The sequence below is a fragment of the Taudactylus pleione genome, unplaced genomic scaffold, assembly GCF_031769625.1.
Source record: "Taudactylus pleione unplaced genomic scaffold, aTauple2 ptg000330l, whole genome shotgun sequence".
In the NCBI taxonomy this organism is placed as follows: Eukaryota; Metazoa; Chordata; class Amphibia; order Anura; family Myobatrachidae; genus Taudactylus; species Taudactylus pleione.
The window spans coordinates 3,638,277-3,653,641 of record NW_028284731.1 but is presented as its reverse complement, the minus strand read 5'-3'; the positions used below and the strand labels follow the sequence as shown (position 1 = coordinate 3,653,641).

The window sequence follows — 15,365 nt, the reverse complement described above, 5'->3', positions numbered from 1 at the left end:
CAAGGTACAACATAATAATGGACATAGATGAACAGCAAAAAAAAAAAAAAAAAAAGGCATAACAACCAGTCATAAAAGTGCCATCATTTTATTTTATACAGCTTGTAAAGTAACTTATAGTTTTGCTGGTTGTTGTAGTTTTCTACAGCTTTTAGTATGTCCAGTTTTTCATGACTGATTTGTCCCGCACCATTTACCTTTGCTTGTACAGCATAAGAAGCTAAAAGCACAGACGCCTCTGGCGGGCAGTATATTTTCTCATCCAAAATCTGCTTTTTCACCTGCTCAGAAAAAAGCAAGAGAGAAATATATGATTGAAATCATTAGTGGGTAAATAAAGAAATACAACTTTGCCAGAACAAGGTAGGAAGAAGACAAACACCTGTAGGAAGAAAAGGTGCTGAGTAATCTCTTGTACCAGCTCTTCTTCTACATTTTCAGGGTAAAACTTGGCTAAAAAGTGGAATGTCACTGGTTCTTCCTTTGGGACATCATGATCCAAGACCTTTAGGAAATGAATGACAAATAGTTAGGGAAGAAAAAGAGGCATGCATTACAATATAATATATATTTATTTTATATTATATTATGTATATTATACAGTCAGGTGCATAAATATTGGGACATTGACAGAATTTTCATATTTTGGCCTCTATTCACCACCACAATGGCTTTGAAATGAAACAAACAAGATGTGCTTTAACTGCAGACTTTCAGATTTAATTTGAGGGTAATTACATCCAAATCAGGTGAACGGTGTAGGAATTACAACGGTTTCTATATGTGCCTCCCACTTTTTAAGGGGCCAAAAGTAATGGGACTATCAACTCAAAAGCTATTTCATGGACAGGTGTGGGCTGTTCCCTCGTTATTTCATTATCAATTAAGCAGGTAAAAGGTCTGGAGTTGATTCTAGGTGTGACATTTGCATTTGGAATCAGTTGCTGTCGACTCTCATATGAGATACAAAGAGCTGTCACTATCAGTGAAGCAAGCCATCATTAGGCTGAAAAATCAAAACACACCCATCAGAGAGATAGCAAAAACATTAGGTGTGGCCAAATCAACTGTTTGGAACATTCTTAAAAAGAAAGAACGCACTGGAGAGCTCAGCAACACCAAAAGACCCAGAAGACCACGGAAAACAATTGTGGTGGATGACAGAAGAATTATTTCCCTGGTGAAGAAAAACCCCTTCACAACAGTTGGCCAAATCAAGAACACTCTCCAGGAGGTAAGTGTATATGTGTAAAAGCCAACAATCAAGAGAAGACTTCACAAGAGTGAATATATAGAGGGTTCACCACAAGATGTAAACCATTGGTGAGCCACAAAACAGGAAGACCAGATTAGAGTTTTCCAAACATCATCTAAAAAAGCCATTACAGTTCTGGAACAACATCCTATTGACAGATGAGACAAAGATCAACTTGTACCAGAGTGATGGGAAGAGAAAAGTATGGAGAAGGAAAGGAACTGCTCATGATCCAAAACATACCACCTCATCAGTGAAGCATGGTGGTGGTAGTGTCATGGCGTGGGCATGTATGGCTGCCAATGGAACTGGTTCCCTTGTATTTATTGATTATGTGACTACTGACAAAAGCAGAATGAATTCTGAAGTGTTTCGGGCAATATTATATGCTCATATTCAGTCAAATGCTTCAGAACTCATTGGACAGCGCTTCACAGTGCAGATGGACAATGACCCAAAGCATACTGCAAAAGCAACCAAAGAGTTTTTTAAGGCTAAAAAGTGGAATGTTATGCAATGGCCAAGTCAATCCCCTGACCTGAATCCAATTGAGCATGCATTTCACTTGTTGAAGACGAAACTGAAGGGAAAATGCCCCAAGAACAAGCAGGAACTGAAGACATTTGCAGTAGAGGCCTGGCAGAGCATCACCAGGGATGAAACCCAGCGTCTGGTGATGTCTATGCGTTCCAGACTTCAGGCTGTAATAGTCTGCAAAGGATTTGCAACAAAGTATTAAAAAGTGAAAGTTAGATTTAGGATTGTTTAGTTTGTCCCATTACTTTTGGCGCCTTAAAAAGTGGGAGGCACATATAGAAACCGTTGTAATTCCTACACTGTTCACCTGATTTGGATGCAATTACCTCACATCTTGTTTGTTTAATTTCAAAGCTATTGTGGCGGTGAATATTCTGTCAATGTCCCAATATTTATGCACCTGACTGTATATTAGGGATGTGCAGGCTCGGTTCTACTCGGTTCCGTTCGTTTTTTTTTACCGAATCTTATTGGCTATCCAAAACTCGTGACAGCTGATACCCAATAAGATTCGGTAAAAAAAAAACGAACGGAACCGAGTAGAACCGAGCCTGCACATCCCTACTGTATATTTAAAATTACCTTTTTATCCATTTTCAACCATGCTATGGTGTCCTTAATAGTATATTGCAGCCCAAAAAACCAGGTTTCACGAAGCCCCAAAGTACGACATACCAAGTCAAAAAGGTCTTTCCCTTTCCATTTTACCTGTGGAATAAAATACATTTAACAAAGAGAGGATATAAGATTACTATATAACTAAATGTTTAAGTTAACAAAACCCACATAACTACACTCAGAAATGTTATGGATACTCAAAAATGATGTTGCTCACTACATGTTGTCATGTTTTGGCAGACGTGCATCCCTTCTCAAACTGCCCCTTAGCAGCAACTTAGGCTATAAAGGTTTTTTTTTTTATTAAGATTTAAAAAAAAAAAAAACATATCAGGAGATAATAGAGGTGGGAGAGATGGATGCTGTGGAATCACAGCAACAACACTGCAAAAGCTTAGGCTGTGGACCCAACTCAGGGAGGGAGTGGGTGGGTGGAACTCTTGCGAGTGACAATAATACATGCAAATAGTGGAGTTCCTGGAACAGACCTTGTTAGTTGAATCCAGAAACATGGCTCACAGCATTTGAAGACTCAATATAGAGGTCATTTCTTATTTTGGTGCTAGGTATGTGCCAGGATAAAGTCACATTTAAAACATTGACCAGGCTACTTAATTTTCCACTTAACTGTACAATGTAAAATTAAACACTCTGATGCTCTAGTCTAATCTTGTCATCTATAAATAAAGTATAAGAATAATTATGTCTGGGCAGGTTTCATATTCTTATGTTGTGCCTTGTTATCTTAAGACATTACAATTAAGTTTTGCCACTGAAATTCATCAAATCTGGGTGCTTCCTATAACAGAACAAAGGAGGATCTGGGAATATTTCCTTTATGTCATTGTTCTTGTACACCACTGATTAAGGTTTCTTCTTACTAGATCAATGTGGGCTACTACCAGATAGGATCAGATTGAATCGTTATCCCTGTAGATGTCATGGGGCCACCTGAAATTTGGCAACCTGGGCTTATTGGGGAAAGCTGTGGACTAGGGTTCTGCCGGCTGGCTTTTTCGCAGACTCCAGCCACTATAGTATCAGCCCTGATCTTAAATATGAAACTGGTTCATTTAATTTGGGGGGGGCGAATGGATAAGCTTAATAAATATATTAAGCCGGGGACACACTAGACGATATGACATATCATCCACATCGGCCATACCTGCTATGTCGATGACAATGCTCGCTGCCGGGCGATATCGTCAGCGGGGACCATATTGCCGGCATCGGCAAGTGTGTATGCACTTGTGGATGCCAGCACCCCCGTCAGGTCCTGCCGCAAACAACATTGTGTGTACCCAGCATGACAGTTGGAGCTGGGTAGAGGCGATTGGCTAATTATTAAACAATATTAATAACCGTGAGTATTACGGATATCGGGCCAGTTGTTCTTTAATTGCTTACCATTAGTTTGCCGGAACCTTCATATTTTATTAAACCACTTCATTAATGATTACAGGTTTTTAGTTAGGGCTAAGTTCGCAATTACACCAGTTATAAAAGCTTTCATACCAATACAAGCAGTGATGACACATTTACATGTACTAATTACAGGAACCAGCTGTTCCTTCTATTTGAGCACAATATGGATGATATTATGGTCATAGGATGTATAATAATCAAACACTATTTTTGATTATGAATTTATATTCAAAGAAATTTATAGAAAAAAAAAAAAAAACGTATCAGCTCTAACCCCATTGTCTCCTTGCAGTACTGAAAATAAAAGACATACTCACACCAAAAGAGCTGTCGCACTTGATTTGTAAGCAATTTATATTCATGTCATCTGTTTACTTTGTGATGTTTTAAGTGCACTAATTAAGCTAATTGCCAATTGAAGATTATTCTCTGTATAAACAGAGAAGATTCACTCATCTGCAGCAGACTGAGCTCTGGGATATGCATTAATTGGAGAAGAGATACCTATATCCTGGACTGGATACTTATTTCCATTGTGGTTTCTCATACCTTGATACTTGTATTACTTTTGTGAATGCAGTAGATCACTCAATTTGTATGTAATATTTGTCTATTTTAGAATAAAAACTAATTTTTGCGATGAACAAAAATATATAATTTCTCCTATTGAGTTTTTAAAGTGAATAACAAGAGATATGGTAAGAACTTACCTTTGTTATCTCTGTTTCTACGAAGTCCATAGGGTTGACCTTGGGGATATAGCTGGATCAGGATCCATGGGCACCACACAGTTAAGCTTTTAGCTCCCAGGATGCACTTGGGTCCTCCTCTATACCCCGCCCCCGAGCCACAGGCACCTCAGTTGGTAAGCAGCCTAGGCCGGAGGAGAATATGGAACAGAGAGAAGGAAGACTGGAACACACAAGAAACCATACTCACAGAAAAAGGAGACGGAAATACCGGTGACCAGCAACACAGCCCATTAGAAGCCAGGTGCGTCAGGGCGGGCGCCCTGTGGACCCTATGGACTTCGTAGAAACAGAGATAACAAAGGTAAGTTCTTACCATATCTCTTGTTTTCTACTTCAGGGTCCATAGGGGGTCCACAGGGGTTGACCTTGGGGATGTCCCAAAGCAGTTCAACTAAGGGCGGGGACGCGCTCCTGTGCAGAAAGGAGAATCCTGCGCCCGAAGGATGCATCCTGAGAGGCAAAGGTGTCAAACGCATAAAATCTTAGAAACATTTGAACCGAAGACCAAGTGGCTGCCTTACACAGCTGAACAGCTGAGGCACCACGTTTAGCAGCCCAAGAAGGGCCCACAGAACGAGTGGAAAGAGCCTTAACAGAGGCTGGAACAGGTAAATGCTCTCGTATCTAAGCCTCCCTAATAACAGAACAAAACCAACGGGCCAAAGTCTGGTTGTTGGCAGGCCAACCCCTCTTATGAAAACCAAAGAGGACAAACAAGGAGTCGGACTTTCGAACAGAAGCAGTCCGATCAACATAAACTCTGAGAGCACGGACAATGTCCAACGAAGTCTCCCCTGCTGTAAGATCAGGGGACTGAAAGGCTGGGACCACCAGTTCCTGATTGATATGGAACTTAGAGACAACCTTAGGTAAACACTCAGGACGAGTGCGAAGCCCTGCTCTGTCCTGTAGAAAATAATTAAGAAGGGGGGACTACATGAAAGTGCCCCCAACTCGGAAACCCTCCTTGCTGAAGCAATAGCCAGGATAATCCTGAGAACACCCCGGAAAAAAAGTCTGTACGTCCGGTAACATAGCAATTCTACGTTGGTACCAAACCGATAAAGCAGACACGTGCACCTTCAGAGAGGAAAGGCGTAAACCTAAGTCCAAACCCGACTGAAGAAAAGCCAGAATCCTTGAAACTCTGAATACCTGAGGATCATAAGTTTCTGGACTCACACCACTGAAAGTACGTGTGCCACACTCTATGGTAAATCCTTGCAGAAGCAGGCTTGCGTGCCCTCAGCATGGTGGAAATAACGGAACTAGAAAAGCCCCGGGACCTTAAGACGGCCGTCTCAAGAGCCACGCCGTCAAAGACAGACGACCCAGATCCGGGTAAAGGTAGGGCCCCTGAGACAACAAGTCCTGCCGCTGAGGAGGAAGGTACGGAACGTCGATGGACAGACTCTGTAGGTTGGAGTACCACGGACGTCTTGGCCACGCTGGGGCCACCAGTACCAGAGTGCCTCCGTCCTGCTAGAACTTGCGCAGGACCCAAGGCAGAAGGGATATCGGAGGAAACAGATATGCCAGCTGAAACGTCCATCTGACCTACAGAGCGTCCACCAGACTGGCGCCGTCGTCCCTTGTCCTTGACCTGTACACGGGCAACTTGTGATTGTGACGAGAGGCCATCAAGTCCATCTCCGGCAGTCCCTACTTGTCCATGAGTAGTTGGAATACCTCTGGATGAAGCGACCATTCCCCTGGATGCACGTCGTAACGGCTGAGGAAGTCTGCCTCCCAATTGAGGATTCCGGGAATGAAGACTGCAGAGATCGCTGGAAAGTGGCACTCCGCCCAGGTTAGGATGTGAGACACTTCTGCCATCGCAGCCCGGCTGCGAGTTCCTCCCTGGTGATTGATGTACGCCACCGTGGTGGCGTTGTCTGACTGCACTTGCACCGCCCTTCCGTGAAGAGTGGTGCCGGCCGACTGCAGAGCCCTGTACATGGCTCTTAGTTCCAGAACATTGATGGGGAGAGCCGCTTCCTCCGCTGTCCAACGACCCTGAAGTGACAAGGAACCTGTCACCGCCCCCCAACCCCGAAGACTGGCATCTGTCGTGAGCCGAACCCAGGCCGGGATCCAAAATGGGCGAACCTCGAGGAGGTGAGCTGTTTAAAGCCAACAATTCAGGGACTGTCGTACATCCGGAGATAGCACCAGGGTCTGTGACCGGATCCGGTGAGGCAACCCATTCCAGTTTGCTAGAATCAGCCTCTGCAGAGGCCGGGAGTGAAACTGGGCAAATTCCACCATATCGAATGCCGACACCCTGGAACCCAGCACTCTCATTGCCGAGTGTACCGAAAGACTGGCACAATCCAGGCAACTGCGTATCCGCAACTGTAGGGAAGATACCTTTTCTGGAGTTAGAAAGATCCGCTGCTGATGAGAGTCTAGGAGGGCCCCCAGATGGACCATCTGCTGAGATGGGATCAGGGATCACTTCCTCCAATTTATTAACCACCCGTGCATCTGCAGACAAGCCACCGTCAGTTGGAGATGTTGCAGCAGAACCTCCGGAGAGCTTGCCAGCAATAGGAGGTCGTCCAGATACGCTAACAACCGTACCCCCTGGTTCCGAAGGTGGGCAGCCATAACTGCCATCACCTTGGTGAACACCCTCGGCGCTGTGGAGAGCCCGGAACTGGTAGTGACGGTGCAACAGAGCGAACCGCAGACACCTCTGATGGGACGTTGCTATCGGCACATGGAGGTAAGCGTCCTGGATATCCAGGGAGACCATGTAATCCCCTGGTTCCATAGCCAGAATTATGGAACACAAGGTTTCCATTCTGAACCTGGGAATCCTGAGAAACCTGTTCAAAGACTTTAAATTTAGAACGGGTCGATGGGAGCCATTGGGTTTCTGTACCAGAAACAGCAGAATAGTACCCCATCCCATGCTGAGATTGTGGAACAGGTACAATGACCCCTGCAGTCAGCAAGGAGTCTATAGCTTCCCTGATCAGCATAGCCTTGGCTATGTCCTGAGAAGGACTCGTGCAGAAAAACTAGTGAGGCGGTCTGCGCCGAAAAGACAGGGCGTACCCCTGGGAGACCACTTCTCGCACCCAGGCATCGGTGGTGGTATTGAACCAGCTCTGGGCGAAATGAAGAAGTCGGCCTCCCCTCTGGGATCCCCCAGAGGGAGGCCCGTCCCATCAGGCGGAAGGCTTATCTTTCTGTTTGGAAGAGGGACGCCTGGCACTCTAAGCTTGTTTCTTGGACCTAGCCAGTCTATCCACGATCCTATCCAAGTCTGGACCAAAAAGTAATTCCCCATTAAAAGGTAAGGCCTCCAGGCCCTTGTTTGATCAGCGTCTGCTCTCCAGGACCTCAGCCATAAGGAGCGGCGGGCATGCACAGCCGCAGCCGACACCCTAGAGGTTAGCAGACTAGCGTCCAAGGAAGCTTCTCCAATATAAGAAGCCGCATCACTCATCTGTTCTAGTAATGCCCTCTGGACTTCCTGAGTATCCTCAGGAAAAGTGTCCCCTAAGGCATTGGCCCAACCCTAATGGCCTTAGCCACCAGGAAATGGCCATGGACGGGCGAGCAATTGCTCCCGAGAGGGAATAAATAGACTTAAGGCAAGCCTCAACCTTTCTGTCCGTGGGATCCTTTAACGAGGAAACTGACGGTATTGGCAGCGTAGCACTCTTAATAAGGCGTGTGACATGGGAATCCACCGCCGGTGGAGCTACCCACTTCCTACAATGCGCCTCCGGGAATGGATAATTGGAAGCCAACCTCTTTTGAGGCACAAATCTCTTACTGGGTGACTGCCAAGCCACCGCCATATGATCCGTTAATTGATCAGATAGGGGGAATACCGCCGAAGTCACCTTAGTTTTTTTTTTTTTTTTTTTTTAAACTAGGGAATTTCTACTTAGGATCAGGTGCCTCATCCTCTATTAGGAGAATGGCACGCACCGCCCTAACCAGAGCTCGTACATTAATAGACGACCGAGATTCCAACTCCTGAGCCGAGGTGTACGAATCGGAGTCGTCCTGGACATCACCCTCATCTGAGGACCCCTCAGTGTCCGAAATCTGCGCCGCATGCAACTTATGTGCACGCTTAGACGCCCCTGCAGACCTGTCATTGTGCAGCATCGACTGAAAAGTCGAAGATGCAGCTGCCAGACTCTGGACTGAACTGGAGAGCACGTCCACCCATGGTGGAGGAGCTGCCACATTGGTCTGGAAAGGCACCACAGACTGTTGTGTAGCAGGAGTGGCCTGAAAATAGATAGGCAATCCTGAATAAGGGTCCACAGTCTGTGACCCAGAGGAACTCTGCAATAATTGCGGGATACACTGGTAATGGGAAATGGTAGGCTGGGACAGAGTCCTCGTAGGGACAGCAGACGGAGCCGCAAGGCGGTCCGCCAGAGACACCAGCACCTGTGAAAACATAGCCCATGGTGGCTCCTGTGTCATAGGGGGTCTGGATTGACCAGGAGTCAACTAACACCGCTCATCAAGGCCATCCAGAGATGCCTCTTCCCTATGTGATCCCGCAGAGCAGCGCCTGCAGGAAAACAACACTGGGTCCCGGAGTGCTCAACTTCACCCTCAGACATAACCAAATATAATGTACAGACAAAATATATATGGCAATAGAGGAAAAAAGAACTGCACTTCCCTGTGTGCTGAACAACAGTCCTGAATATGGCACTGTGTAGCACACAACTGTATGTGACAGACCTCACAAATACTTGATTTATATATGTGAGGTTAGTAGAAAAGCCCCTCCTCCACACCTGTAGGGCTAAGGAAGAAGGAAAGAGATAGATATAAGCTGACAGTAATAAGAGAAAAATACAGACAGCAGCACTAGCAAAAGTCACATACCATGCAGGAAGATATACTCACTGCACCTTTACACTACACTCAACCGCCCAGATTCAGTGTCTGAGAGGGCTATAGTGCTGTGTACGCCGTCCTAACAGGGGAGAGGTACACAGGGGGACCGGTCCGCGTGCTCCCTGAGGGATCTGCGCTGCCACATGTAGAAAAAAATGGCCGCCAGAGACCTCAGAGGAGGAGTGGCCGAGTGAACTGCAGCTCAGGGACGCTAGACATGCAGGCTGAAAAGCGCGCTGAGCTGAGGGGAGGAGCCGCTGAACAGGGAAGGCTTCCTCCCCTGGCTGGCCATAACCCCAGGGATGCTGGCTTCCCGCTTGCCGGTTATCCCTAGTGGTCTAGTGGTCCCACGGGTTATGGGGGGGCCCGCCGCCACTGCCAGCAGCCTCCGGTCTGTCCCCAGGACCGGAGGCTAAAGGACTGCATTTAAGGTATTCCGCGCGCCGCCGCTAGCCAGCGACGCACGGCTTACCTGAATCCCCGGCGACTCCGGCAGCAGTCCTGGGAGGTAGACAGAGTCCGGCTAGTACGGACTCTGTCCTCCCGCCGCGATCCCCAGATCAGTACTGGCGTCGCGGCGCCAGTCGGGGATCAGAGCGGCAGCGTGGGCGTCTGTACAGACAGCCCTTCGCTGCCGTCTGTAGTAAAAAGAGAAACTAAAATAAATAAAATCTATTAGAAAATAAAAAGCTTCTGGGGGCTGCTCCTGCAGCCCCCCTGCGCGGTGACCAACTCCGGCCGGGCACCAGCTTACACTGAGGTGCCTGTGGCTCGGGGGCGGGGTATAGAGGAGGACCCAAGTGCATCCTGGGAGCTAAAAGCTTAACTGTGTGGTGCCCATGGATCCTGATCCAGCTATATCCCCAAGGTCAACCCTGTGGACCCCCTATGGACCCTGAAGTAGAAATCTCACATATTCAATGTGAGCAATTTACTGTGTGTTACAGATGTGTCCTCATACAGCTAGCCTCAATACGCAATGTAGTGCGAGATGCCTGGTATAAGTGAGCCAACAGGTTCTGTGGAACTCTGCTAGCGCCAAGCGTCTTTTCTGACCAAAAATGCGTCTTTTCGCAATGTGATGTGACTAGGAGGCACCATGAGACTGCACTGATTAATTTGATATGCAACACTTTTATATCTGTGTGCAACAGAGTCTGTATACGAAGCACAACGGAACTTGGCGTGGAAAAAAGCTGCAGCATCGTAGTACTTCATATACAGAGTCAGACGCACACACATATACAGTCTCGTGGTGAATCTTACATTGCATCACATTGCGACTAAGACGCATTTTAAGACTTTCGGCGCTAGCAGAGTTACACAGGACCTGGCGCACCGAAAAAAGACTGTTTGGTGCAACTGCAGCAATAGTGTATGAGGACACATCTGTATATAGTGTTCCCCGCCCTGCTGAAACAGCCTGCGGGTACTGTCCTCCACCCGCGGGCCGCAGTGTCCCACAAGTGGGGAAAACGGCGGGCACATGAGCCATTCTCAGTAACCGCGGTGCTTGGGGGCTGCCCGGCATGTCCACAAGTGCCGGGCACGCCCCAAGAGTGACGAAAGGGGACGCGTCATAAAGACACGCCCCCTTTTCATTGGTCACGTCCGCTTTTCTAGCACGCACAGAAGTGCCCTTGCTCTAGGTCTGGCGCCCTGCCTGTCGCCGGCCCTAGAGTGAACGCTATAGTATATTTAACATTTGATTTTAGAGTACACCAGGTCTATTCAACTAGAGGCCCGAAACATGATTTGAACTGGCCCATGAGTGCTTCTTCCACCAGGAGCGAAAATTAAATTTCAGAATAGCTTTTATTTTATCGTCCCATGGGTTGTGGGGTCTTTTTTGCCCCCTTTTTTGTTTTGAACACTGCACATGCATGAGTGGATGAGAATGGCCTCATGACATCTCATCCCCCAAGTGAAGAGAAGAGCCAGACGCAGAGTTAATGGCACCTATGCAATTAAGTAAGGAAGTACTTTAGGGAGGTCCAAAAAGACCTCTGCAATTCGCCCTGGCATACTGTCAATCAACTTCTGGGCCACATACTGATTGATGGCCGCCCATTCTTGTCTAACCAATGCTTGGAGTTTGTCAGAATTTGTAGGTTTTTGTTTGTCTACCTGTCCCTTGAGTAAAGGCTCCTAAGACCATTCATGTGTGGGGTTGCTTCTCAGCCAAAGGAGTGGGCTCACTCACAATTTTGCCTAAGAACACAGCCATGAATAAAGAACGGTACCAAAACTTCCTCCAAGAGCAAATTCTCCCAAACATTCAAGAACAGTTTGGTGATGAACAATGCCATTTCCAGCATGATGGAGCACCTTGCCATAAAGCAAAAGTGATAACTAAGTGACTCTGGGAACAAAACATCAACATTTTGAGTCCATGGCCAGGAAACTCCCCATACCTTAATCCCATTGAGAACTTGTGGTCAATCCTCAAGAGGCGGGTGGACAAACAAAAACCCACAAATTCTGACAAACTCCAAGCATTGATTAGGCAGTATTGTGCGGCCATCAGTTAGTATGTGGCCCAGAAGTTGATTGACAGCATGCCAGGGCGAATTGCAGAGGTCTTGAAAAAGAAAGGTCAACACTGCAAATATTGACTCTTTACATAAACTTAGTGTAATTGTCAATAAAAGCCTTTGACACTTATTAAATGCTTGTAATTTTACTTCAGTATATCATAGTAACATCTGACATAAAGGTCTAAAAACACTGAAGCAGCAAACTTTGTGAAAACCAATACTTGGGTCATTCTCAAAACTTTTGGCCATGGCTGTACATCGATCAGCCATAACATTAAAACCACTGACAAGTGAATTGAACATGGATTATCTGGTTACAATGCAACCTGTCAAGGGGTGAGATATAATAGGCAGAAATTGAATAGTCAGTTCTTGAAGTTGATGTGTTGGAAACAGGAAAAATGAGCAAGCATAAAGATCTGAGCCACTTTAACAAAGGCCGAATTGTGATGGCTAGATGACTGGGACAGAGAATTGCCAAAACTGCAGGTGGAGTCTTCCCGATAGGCAGTGGTTAGTATCTACCGAAAGTGGAAAAAAGAAGGACAACCGGTGACAGGGTCATGGGCGCCCAAGGCTCATTGATGCCCATGGGGAGCGAAGGCTAGCCAGCCTGGTCCCACACAAAAGTTACTGCAGCAAAAATTGCTTAAAAAGTTAATGCTGGCTATGATAGAAAAGTGTCAGAACACACAGTTCATTGCAGCTTGCTGCATAGTCACAGACCGGTCAGAGTGCCCATGCTGACCCCTGTTCACTGCTAAAACCACCTATAATGGGCATGAAGATGTTACCTTGACACGTACCACTTACCTAAACATTGTTGCAAACCAAGTACACCCCTTCACCGCAACAGTATTCCCTGGTGGCTGTGGCCTCTTTCAGCAGGATAATGCGTCCTGCCACATGACAAAACTGTTCAAGAATAGTTTAAGGAACATGACAGAATTTAAGGTGTTGACTTAGGGGCATATCCAATTGGGTGCAAAGCTTTAATTCAGAGCAGGTCTAATTTTTCCTAAAATCCAAATCTTAAAAGGAAATATTGCCACTTACTCAGTGTGCACGGAACTAAACGCACATATTCGTCCGTATGCGGAGTTGTATGCATTTCGGTGGAAAGACAGCCCTTATCCTTATGCATGGTTTCATAGTCGTTTGATTGATATCTATATATCAATCAAACATTTTACTCACAAATGAGGCGGTGTTGCTATTGTTAGAAACAGGGTCTGAAAGAAGTCATGCGCTGATGCCCCTCCTGCTGTTTGGAGGCAGAGATCAGGCACACATGGAGGAGCAGAAGCCAGCGGGGCGGTAGAGTGAGAGCGATGAAAGAGGATGGAGAGTACTGCAGCGCATCTGGCCCCAACAGTCCCCGGCTTTCTGTCTCCAATCCCCGCTTCAGCTCCACATCTAATACCCAGTGGCCCCCTCTCCTGTACATGTTTACTCCTGCGGTCCCTAGCTCCCCTCCAACTGTACATGGCTCCCCTCCACATCTAATACCTGACACCCAGCCCCTTCTCCTGTCTCTGCTTACTCCTCATGAAACCAGCTCCCCTCCACCTCCTACACCTGTTCCCAGCTCGCAGCTCCCCTCCACCTATACTCTGACTCCCCGTTTCTTCCTGTTCCCGGCTCCCCACCTCCGACTCCTGTTCCCGGCTCCCCACCTCCGACTCCTGTCCCCAACTCCGCCCCATCCCAAAAAGAAAGACAGAACAGTACACAGCTAGAAAGAGAATTATTTGAGCATTTTTGTTCAAAGCTAAGAGAAGAAAATCTATTTGGTATATTTTTAAAATGTATTTATTGGTTCATGGTTTTTCATAAAATTATGCAGAAAGTACAGTTTCTGCATAATTTTATGTATCACCGCTATGTAAGAACAGTCTAATGCAGAAGATTTCACAGAAATCTCCTGCAGAAGGCTAACTACCGCAGCAGACTGCAGTCCCCATTATTGTCATTGAGCACTGAAGTCTGACATTATGTACAAAACTGATGCTATCAGGGGTATCAGATGGGAATTCTAGGGGTATGTGGGGAAGTGTGAAATGGGGAAATGGTCAAGTAGGACCCCATTTATTTTTTTTAAAGTTGCGGGTCCCTGGGACACACATTTTGTTGCTAAGCGTGATCACTGTGTTTATACATACACACACACACATATATATATATTATATACACACACACACACACACACACAGTGTTGACATCTATTAAGCAATCTTTACAATAGATCATTGGTCTGATAAACACGTTACAACATGATGCTGATTCCACTAATTAATTCTTATGGATAGCTTATTTGTTATAATAGCCTTTGTTTCTAGTTCTATTTAGTTGTTTGAATAATGTCATCACACGCTGGCTAACACATGCTAATATGTGCTCACTGAGCATTTGTTACATAAGTGATTATACACTCTGGCTAGCATATACTCAAATGTTTTTGTTACATAAAGGAGTTTGCACTCTGGTTAACATATCCCGATATATGCTATTTAAGCATTTGCTACATGAGTGAAGTTCAGCATTGATTTACTGATTTTCTAGACCAGATACAGGATGTCTCATCTCATTTGCAATTTTTTTGATATTTGATAAATGTCATTTTATGTATTTTAGTTACAGCATAACACAATTAATGTTGCATATTGACATTTAAAAGTTCTGATATATAACCAGATAAGGGCCTGGGAGGCATTACTGTGCCTTATGTGACACTTCTTTGTTATTATCTCTTTCGGTTTTAGTCTTTTGTATTCTTATGAAGCCTTAACAAAGGTTCCGGAATGGAACCGAAACGTTGGCTGGATTATGTGCATGCTAATAATGCTTAAAGTATGTCTTTGACTTCAAAAGTCTGGCGAGTGCCTTTATCTCTACATATAGTAGATGTGATATCCTTCATCGTTGGGTTACCCACAGTTCAGTTGAAACTCTAAAGGAGCACCTCAGCAAATTACAAGATCAAATCCAAACAGCAGGTAGTAACGGCTGTAAGAACAGTTAGGAGAGGGACTGTTTGCCAACTGTCCCATTTATTTCTGTATTGTCTAACCCAATCATAACTTTGTCCAGACTGCAGGAATCGTTAGGTGCTTGAAGCAAAATGTCTCCCAACAGTGGTGGGTACATCATTGCTGGCGTTTGACAGGGAGATGCCTAGAGGGGGGCCTAGATATGTCCAACGTGATGACTATACCCACTTTGGGTATTATAAGAGCACCCACATCAGTCGCATAACACCACTATGTAGCAGGATATACATTAACTACCCGATGATCTGATCTTCCCCTACAGGCAATTTGGTCTCACTTAAAATATGTGGTCACTTTCAAAACATTT

General features: G+C 45.7%; 1 protein-coding gene across 4 annotated transcripts in view; it reads right to left on the bottom strand.

Moving 5' to 3' along the window:
- NF2 (NF2, moesin-ezrin-radixin like (MERLIN) tumor suppressor) overlaps positions 1 to 15,365 on the bottom strand; it is a 116,783-nt gene that overhangs the window by 97,351 nt on the left and 4,067 nt on the right. For 3 of the 4 annotated variants that reach the window (XM_088443531.1, XM_088443529.1, XM_088443530.1), the window contains exons 3-5: positions 2,375 to 2,500; positions 383 to 505; positions 198 to 281 (exon numbers count right to left, since the gene is read on the bottom strand). The exons of the other annotated variant lie outside the window; for it this stretch is intronic. In XM_088443531.1, the coding sequence (XP_088299657.1) occupies positions 198 to 281; positions 383 to 505; positions 2,375 to 2,500 (333 nt within the window). The remainder of the gene's footprint in view (positions 1 to 197; positions 282 to 382; positions 506 to 2,374; positions 2,501 to 15,365) is intronic. 4 annotated transcript variants of the gene reach the window in all.